At 46.8% G+C, this 9,677-nt stretch overlaps 1 protein-coding gene across 1 annotated transcript in view; it reads right to left on the reverse strand.

Moving 5' to 3' along the window:
• Nucleotides 1–7,598, reverse strand: part of LOC138144707 (actin, cytoplasmic-like) — a 24,147-nt gene extending 16,549 nt beyond the window's left edge. Inside the window, exon 1 of the mRNA XM_069066103.1 lies at nucleotides 7,274–7,598. Within this exon, the coding sequence (XP_068922204.1) occupies nucleotides 7,274–7,291 (18 nt within the window). The 5' untranslated portion in view covers nucleotides 7,292–7,598. The remainder of the gene's footprint in view (nucleotides 1–7,273) is intronic.
• Between the last annotated feature and the right edge of the window lie 2,079 nt (nucleotides 7,599–9,677).

The raw sequence follows: 9,677 nt of genomic DNA on the forward strand, positions 1-9,677 counted from the left end.
GTGTGTATGTGTGATGTGTGGTGTGTGTGTATGTGTGATGTGTGGTGTGTGTGTGTGATGTGTGGTGTGTGTGTATGTGTGATGTGTGGTGTGTGTGTGTGTACGTGTGATGTGTGGTGTGCGCGTGTATGCACAGATATGCACACACACGTATCTGCACCTCCCCACAATTTCTGCTTCTTAGAACCGGCATGATGACAACCTTTGGGATCAGGAAGACCAAAGTTCAAGGCCAGCTTGTGCTACCCATGGGCTGTATAACGTTGTATAAATTCCTTAATCCCTCTGAGCCTCTGCTCATGCCAGGGATACCAAGGGGGTGGCCAATGCATTCCTGTGGATTATTGGGCCCAAGTGTGTGTATGCTGGGGTATGGGGCAGCTTAACCTAAGTGCTGGGACTCCCAAAAAGGACATTCTGATGCCTTTTCATTGTATTTTTAAGTAACAAACCTTTTAAACAGCCTTTTCCTCTAAGAGGTGGGGCTAGGTCTGGTACCTGCCCATCGCCTGCGAATTCTTGGGCAGAGGTCTGTTGGTTTCCAACCTGGGCCGCCCCCTGGCCTGACGCAGGGTTCCTGGGCTCCTGAGGGAAGCTCGGTTCACTGGCTTGGGGAGGCTCTGGCAGCAGTTTTCCAGGACTGCTTCCTTCCTCCACCCAGCACTCCCTAAAGCCGCCTTCCCTGGCGGCCAGCTTGGACATGCATGAGCACAGCACTTAGTGCTAGAGGAGACTGTACAGGACCAGTCCAACCTTCTCGTTTCACAGAGGATGGGCCTGCAGCTGGTGTCAGCCTCCAGGAAGGGAGCCTTGAGGTCACATTCAGCCTCAGCTGCTTCCTGGCTACGGGGCCCTGGAGCAGGTCACTTAATCCCTTTGCCTCAGTTACTTCAACTGGAAAATGGGAACAATCGTAACTTTTACCTCTCGGTGTCATCTCGAGGATCAAATGAAATAACATTTGTCTAGCGTTGACTTTAGCACGTCCCGGGCACCCAGCAGGTGCTTCTTCAAAGCTCATGCCTTTCCCTTCATAGCAAAGCTCTCATTTGAGCCCAGATTGTGTGATTCTAAACCAAGTACTCATTCTACCCTGATCAAGCTGGGCTTCTGGGGAAACAAATTCCCATCAAAAGCAGCCAGAGTCAAACATAACTTGGAAGGCTGTTAACGACTCCTTTCTTGTCTCTTAAAGCAAAACAGACACAACCGGCCTTTGAATGGACCTGCTCTTTTAGGTTACCCAGAAATCCAGAGCCCCTGGAGTAATGGGGAGCCACTCACATTGATCCTGTGATTTAAGGCTCCTGTGTGTGTGTGTGGTTATGACCCTGATTTCACAGGAAAAATAGTGTAAAGCCCAGAGGGGTGGAGAGATTGGTCCAAGGTCGTCAGGTTAGTCATTGTGAAGGACACACAAGGGGATTATACCCAAGAGGAATAAAGGGTGAGTCCTGGAGAAATGCTCCCCAAATACCACTAGCTGTGCTTCGTCTCTACCTGGAGAGCCTCATTGGGATAGACATCACCTGGAATACGGGAAGGCGGCAGAGCCAGAGGGAAGCTAAAATGGGGGGAGTTGGGGATACAGGACAGGGTCTTTCCAAAGGAGGAGAGTCTGAAGAAGGCTCTGAGACAAGAAGGGACTTGACCAAGGTCATACAGTTATTGGGGGCAGATTCAGGGCTAGAACCCAAGTGAGCCAAGTCTTCAGTTTTATGGCTCATGTTCAGTTCTCTGCCCTGCTGGCTGGAGTCTTCCATGCCAGAATTTTCTGTGCTGGACACTTGTACAGTCTGCACCTCCTAGCCAATCCCTGATCTCTGACTCCTTATGACATCAGAGATGGAAAACCAATCAGACATCACTGAGTGAAACCCTAGCCTCTCTTAAAAGAGCCCCAACTTGCAGTAATTACATTGCTAATGCCTAAGGAGACTGTGGCCCATTCAAACCCATAGATTTTTTTTCTAACTATTGTGAACCAACATCTTGTATTATGAAGTTGATTTTTTGAATCTGGGTACAAAATTTTATATTTATCCCTACTGGACTTTGTCTTATTTAATCCAACCCAATGGCCCAGTCTGTCAAAATTCTTTAGGACCAGTCACCCACTGTATTAGCTCTCCTTCCTCCCAGCTTCATCATCTTTGAATGATAAACATATCAAGGATGCCTTTTCCAAGTCCTTGACAGCAATGTCAATGAGCAATATGCCACCATGGTAAAAGCCTGGCCAATTTCCCCTCATCTGCTATATTTTACCAGTAGTCCTGTCAAAAAGGAGGATGAGGTTAGTCTGGCACAACCTGCTTTGTGTGAAGCCCTGCTGGTGCTGTGTGATCACTGCTTCCCTTTCCAGTTGTTCAGCAGCCATCTCTTTAATGTCTCTTTCTACAATTTTCCCATTATCACTCCCTCCCCTGAAACCCGCTCTCCTTCCTCACCCCTCATGTCATAAGGACTGCCCCAAAACATCCTTTGTGTGAATTTAAAGGGGCCTATAATGAAGGCCTCTGGCTTTTTCATGAAAGCCTCTGGAGTCCCCTGAGCATCTATGATGGCCTGAGATGCAGGGACTCCCCCTCCCAGCCTGGAGTTCTACTAGACTCCACAATATCACAGGGCTAACACTTTCCTTTGCCTGGGACAGTCCCAAGGGGCTCCACAGATGTGAGGGCTACCCACCTTGGAGGATACTAACCTGCCTTTTGTAGCGCCCAACCACACATGGGAAAACAAATCGGGGGGCCTGTTCTCCTCCATACCCTACTTTGAAGTATCTGGAGCCACCATCGAATACAATGGCCAAGGGATCTTCAGCTTCTTCCGACTTGTCTGTGGCTATTGAAAAGAGACAGCATAGTCCTGCCTTGTGCTGGGTCCATTCTTAAGGCCTTTGGGTCCTCAGTAAAGAGGAGAAGACTAAGTATCTCAGGGACCTGGAGGAGGTCCTTCCTTGGGCCCCTGGGGAGACATCCATCCTCCCACCCATAACCCGCTTGGGGAAGACAGCTGCTAAGCAGAAAAAGTGAGCCCCTTTCCAGCCAAGGCAGATCACCTAGCACCCTGTGCTCCCTTCCCACCCACTCAGGGCCCCAGGGAGGTCCTTGGGCAACCTCCTCCCACTTCCTCATTCTCTCACATGGTTGCCTTTGATGGCACCATGTGTTTATAACCATTTCCACAGTGACTTTTCCCTGATTACTGACCCAGGTATACTTGGGTCCTGATTTGGCAGGGCCTGTCTGCATTGTGACCTTTCCAGTACCTACATCTCTGACCCTGGGGGTCCTGGACCTCACTTCCATCTGACCTACTGGGGCTGTGACAACTGCTGCCCTAGCTGGCTGGGGCCCCATTTGAGGGGCTTCTATTCACCTCCAGACATTTTCCTGGCCAGTGACAGGTGGTAGAAAGACTCTTAGATTGCAAGTCATAGAACCTGAGTTTACATTGGCTTTGCTGCCCATGGTGTTGGGTAAATTCCTTTCCCTCTCTGTGCCTTGGTTTCTGACCCTGTAAAATGAGAAAATTGTTGGACTTGGTAATCTCTAAAGGTCTTTCCACTTTTACATTGCATGATCTTTGTTTTAAGGACCCTCCCAATTTAAGATCCAGCGATCTGACTGTACATGGAGACTGAACCTATATGATGGCCAATGTGCTAATCTCCTTAGGTTCTGGAGTGGCCAGGGGCCTTATTCACTAGACCTAAGTTCTGGGGACTTTTCCTCAACTGCTGCCACAGACAATAAAATCCAGTTGCTTTACCTTCCTGCCCTGGAACTCCTTGGAGACCTGAGTTGTGATTTCACTCTTCATCTGCTCTCCTCTGGGACATTTTCATAGCTGTACCCTTTTCTTTATCAATGTGGCCTCTTCAAGCCATAGTAAAAATGAAGTCTACTTTGGGAGTGCTCTTGAAAAGTTTTCTAGTCATGAAATATTTTAAAGTTTTTTAAAATCCTGGGGGTGTGACATAAAGGGAGGCTAGTGTATGGGGTACAGAGACCCTCACCCAAACTGACTACTTGGAGACCTCTCAAAGTGAAGGTAGAAAGCTTTATTAGAATCTCAAGAGAGGGGGCATCTAGGTGGCACAGTGAGTAAAGCGCCGGCCCCGGGGTCAGGAGGACCCGAGTTAGGGTCCAGCCTCAGACACTTAACACCCACACAAAGAAACTAGCCGCGTAACCTTGGGCAAGTTACTTAATGCCAACTGCCCTCCAAAAGGCAAAAAAAAAAAACAAAGTCTCAAGAGAAGCGGGTGGTCCAGTCACTGGAAAATAAATCCGGGGAGAGGAGGCTTCGGCTCAGAAGCCAAAGCTTGGTTACATAGCCGAAAACCGATGGAAAACCGCAGCCCTCCCCTTCCTCACGGAATCTTTAAATTGATTGGCTGCTCTGTTAACGTTCCCTTATCTGGCAGGTGGGGTGACAAGGGGATTTCCAGAGTTTCGTTCCTCCCCCAAGGTCACCTAACTGAGGCCTAAGGCTTCACATACTTTAGCAGATAGTCTCTGAGAAACCACATTACCTGCCTTACACACACACACACACACACACACACACACACACACACACACGTGTGTGCACACTAGTGTTTAAAAAATGAACCCCAGAAGTGAATTCCTTGATAAAGTGAGTGATTATTCTTGAATTTGTCTTTTTTTCCTTTAAATCCCCTTAGTTCCTCACACAATAAAAAAAGGTTAAGTATCCTATGCAATTATCTCCATTTCCTATAGAATCATGGAGATACCCACTTAGAGATGAGTAGGGCCTCGGGGACCCTCATCTGGATGTGAATTCTCTCCCTGATATCTCTGACGACAGCTCTTCCCTGTTTGCTTCAAGGCCTCAGTCCCGGCTGTCACCTCTCCTCCAGATCCCCCATTCCACTTTGGGACAGTTCTCACTATTTGGAAGCTTTCCTGATGTTCATCACCAATTTGCCTTTAAATTTTCCACTGATTGTGGCTGGTTCTGACCTCTGGGGCCAAACAGAATGCTAGTCTCTGCTTCAGAACTATCTAGAGAACAATCAGCTGACCCCTAGCCTGGGACTGGGCTTACCCTAAGTCTGGTTCTGGGAGGAGGAACCTGTTATTTACTCAGCAACTGCTGGCTTTGCTCAAGGCATTTTGATTTCCAGTCAAATGGATAGATTTTCCCAAGACTTTGCTTATAGAAGAGAAAAAAATTGTTAAGATCAGTTCTACTGAAACAAGTAGCTTGTTGTCTACGGACTGTGGCAACTCTAGTCTAGAGGATGCTCATAGGCATGCAGTCACATGAGGGAAGAGGAGCATGGGATTCATTCTGATATTTCACAGGGAATAAAAGGTGGGCTTTTTACCGACTCTCAGGAACACGAGGCTGGAAAGGACTTCAAGGGTCATCTCGTTCAGCACTTTCCCAAACCAGAATCATTTCTGTGACATCTATGGTGTGTGATCCACCTAGCAATTCTTGTTGTTAGTGTTTGTTTCTCACATTGAATGTAAATGTGCCTACTGCACCTTCTGCTTCAAAGACTCTGAGTAGCTCTCTATGGCTAAGCCTGATGTTAACTACACAGGCTTTGGATTCACTCATTTCTAATTCTGTTCATCAACACAGTCAAGCATTTCCTATGTTTCAGGCATTCAAAGAAAAAAAAAGTGAAGCTGTCCCTACCCTCTAGGAGCTCACAAAGTAATTTCAAGGTGGATTTCAAGGAACATTTCAAGGAAAAGCCACCCGCATTTAGGGGATCTGGAGAGTCCCCTTGTGGGCTTCCAGGAGCCAAGATGGTGGAGCAAGGCAGGAAATCACCTGGATTCTCCTAAATTCACCTCCAAACAACTATAAAAATAGCTCCTCAAATGAATTCTGGAATGGAAAGACCAACAAAAAGAAAAGGTAAAACAATTTTCTGGCCCAGGAAAACTTGTAAGGTTAGCAGGAAAGGTCTGTCTCACCAGGGTGAGAAGGGAGTGCAGTCCAGGGCAGGCAGCGTCTGGCAAGCCAGCAGGAGGCTCTCTCCCAGAAGGCTCCCTGGAGGCCCTTACTTCAGTACCGGTCAGTGACTGAGGACCTGTAGCCCCAGTGCAGCAGCAAGCAAGAGGCCAGAGGTCCCTCCCCCCACAGTCCCAGCATGGCAGCAGGTCTCCCATGGACCCCGATGCAGCAGGAGGTTAATGGTCAATCCCCTTCCCCCATGACCCCCACATGGCAACAGGTGAGTGGCCAGCCCCACTGTGGCACCTGCACAACACCAGGTAAGCAACCAGGTCCTGCAACCCCCAGCATAAGATGCCTGGGGCAGTGCCCCCTGCACCCCAGGAGCAGAACTCAACTTGAAAAGTAATGAAGTAGGCTGGGGAAAAGGGGGGGGGGGAAAACAAAAACAAAAAAAAGAAGCTGACCACAGAAAGTTATTACAGTGATAGGAAAGATCAAAACATGCAACAATGTCAAAATGCCTACGTGCAAAGCCTCAAAGAAAAATATGAATTGGTCTCAGGCCCACAAAGAACTAATGGAAGAGCTCAGAAAGAATTTCAAAAACCAAAAGAGATAGAAGATTTGGGAAAAGAAATGAGAGTGATCCAAGAGAATCATGGAAAAAAGAGTCAATCAATAGCTTTGTAAAGAAAGCATATAAAGAGGAAAAAGATGTGCAAAAATTTACTGAAGAAAACAAGTCTTTAAAAAGTAGAATTGACCAAACAGAAAAGGAGATGAAAAATCAAATTGAAGAAAATAACTCCTTAAAAATTTGAATTAGACACATGGAACTGGACAACCCCATGAGACATCAAGAAACAATCAAACAAAATAAAAAGAATGAAAAATAGAAGAAAATGTGAAATAATCATTGGAAAGACATTTGACCTAGAAAATAGATCTAGACAAGATATAATTTAAGAAATATTAGACTACCTGAAAACCATGATCAAAAAAGGACCTGGACAACATCTTTCAAGAAATTATCAAAGAAACCTGCTCTGATGTCCTAGAACCAGATGATAAAATAGACATTGAAAGAACCCACTGATCACCTGAAAGAGATCTCAAAATGAAAGCTTCCAGAAACATTACAGTCAAATTCCAGAGCTCCCACTCAAGGAGAAACTATTGCAAGCAGTCAGAAAGAAACAGTTCAAATATTGTGGAGGCACAGTCTGTTTTAGGCAGGATTTAGTAACTTAAAGGATCGGGGGTATGGGATACAATATTCTGGAAGGCAAAGGAGCTAGGATCACAATCAAGAATCACCTACCCAGTGAAACAGCATCATCCTTCAGGGGGAAGGCTTCTGGTGAGAAACATGCTGGAGCAAAGAATTGAAGGATTCCAAGAGGCAAAAATGAGGGAAGCATTCCAGGCATGGATGGGGTGGAGGGTAGCAAATGCAAAGGAATGAAGGAACAGTAAGATGATAAGTTTGACTGGAAGACAGCATACAGGAGTGATGTGGGATCAGAAAGATAGTTTGGGGGCAGATATTGGAGTACTTTAAATGTCAAATTGTAGTGAACCTTTTATCACAGAATCAATATGGAGCCACTTCAGTGGTGAGGGTAGTGATGTGGCCATATATGTGCTTGGGGAATATGAAGAGGAGAGAGGAAAGGATGGGGGTCAGGGAGACCACTTAGGAGGAATTCAGTAAAGAAGTGACAAAGGCCTGACTCGGGCTGGTGCTGGTGTGGGTGGGGAGGAGGGACAGACGTTCAGAACACAGAACTGATAAGATCTGGCAAGTTACTGGATTGGGTGTGGTGGCTGGGGGAAAGTGGAGAGCTGATGAAAGCTTCAAAGACATTTTTCCTTTCAAGAGGAGGATCTTTCAGGGGCGGCCAGGTAGCACAGCGAGTAAGAGCACCGGCTCCAGTGTCAGACTGACCTGGAGATCGAATCCCAGGCTCAGACACTTAGCACCCACCCAGAAACACCTGGCCGTGTAAACCTTGAGCAAGTTACTTAACCCCAATTGCTTAGGGGTGGCCAGGTGGCTCAGCGAGTGTCGGGATGACCTGGATCAAATCTGGGCTCAGATACTCAGCACCACACCCAGAAATAACTGGCCGTGTAACCTTGAGCAAGTTACTTAACCCCGATTGCTTAAAAAAAAAAAAAAAAGAGGAGGATCTTTCTAACATTCTTGACATGCTTCCTTGCCATCTTCAGCAAGAAACCCTAAAAACAATTTAACCATAAAGTGATGACCTCAGGGGGTGCTGAGGTGTAGAGAGCTGTTTGTCCCTGCACTTAATGTTCCCAGTCTGCTACAGGCTGTTTGATTCTGATTCTCCTCCCCCTCTTCCCCCTTTTCTTCCCCCTTCCTCTCCTCCTTCTCCTCTTCCTCTTCAAAAAACACAGACTCTGCTCTCAAGGAGCTACCAATCTACTGGGAGAGACAAGAAGCAACTATGTATAAATAAGAAACATACAGGATAAATTACAGTTTTGGAGGGAAGATTCTAACTAGCACTGAGGAGAGAAAGAGTTGTGTGTAAGGAAAACCTTGAAGATGTTAAAAAGCCATGGAGAAACACCTCATTCCTGTGAGCAGTAGTTTGTGACTTCTCGCCTGTTCAGGACTGGGAGGCCAAATCCTAACTTCATTATGCTTGTCCAAAACAGAGCAGATGGATGGTGAGGACCAGAGGGGCTCTGCTGGCGGGGGGGGGGGGGGGGGGAGAGCACATGAGAGCGCGGACTTTGCCACGTAGTCTGGGGCTGCGCTGTTTTGGGGTTTTGCTCCCTTGCTGTCTCTCAGCTCTGTTGCAGACAGCAAAGGCTGCCGGGCAAGCACACTTTTGCTTTAGAGGTGAATGCTATTACAGTGAGAGATGGAGAACAGTCAGGGTGAAGAAAACCTAACCCTCCATTGGGCTGCTCTGCGGCTCTTGGCAAAAAGCCCGTTGGCTCTCCAGGCTCAAGGGCTGTACCTTGCTTGCCCACCTCTATAATACTTCTTTTTTTTCCAATTAATGCATTTTGCTCATTTTTTTTATTTACCATACCAATGACTTCCAATGTAGCCTCACCCCCATCCCCAGTGAAAACGCTCCCTTCCTAACAAAGAAAAAAAATGGTCCATGCTGATGTCCTCAACCTGTAACTTGGTGCCTTGTAGGGAGCTTCTGAATAACTGTCTCTTACCCACACTTGATATGAAGAATTGTGATTACAGAGATGGAAGGAACCTGGAGACAATCCATCTCACTCCTTCATTTCACAGATGAACAGACTGAGGGTGAGACAGGGAAAGGGACTGTGGGCAAGGGCAGTCAAATAGCTCATGGGTGACAGAGCGTAGGTCAGATTCTAACCCAGGTCTCCTGTATTCTAATCCAGCACTTACTGTGTTCACCCCAATCCCTGGGAGCCCACAGGATGTGGCACACAGCGGGCATTTCCTTAATATTTGGCTAACAAATGTATGGAGGCAGCTGTCACCTCATAGAGCCATGAAATGCTGCATATGTTGCTCAGAAAAAAATGTCACAATGTGACATTTATTAGCTGATCACGGGCACATTTGTTTGAGGATGGCTGACAAACATAAATAAAAACCAAACATGAACTAAGCATACTCTCTGAAAACTGCTACTCAAGCCAACCCAGAGTGCCACCACAAAATCGGAGGCTGCCACCAAATTAGAGGCTGCCATAAA

Source organism: Petaurus breviceps, unplaced genomic scaffold (genome assembly GCF_028583685.1).
Source record: "Petaurus breviceps papuanus isolate PSGF00001 unplaced genomic scaffold, PetGlider_PUasm1.0 90721, whole genome shotgun sequence".
In the NCBI taxonomy this organism is placed as follows: Eukaryota; Metazoa; Chordata; class Mammalia; order Diprotodontia; family Petauridae; genus Petaurus; species Petaurus breviceps.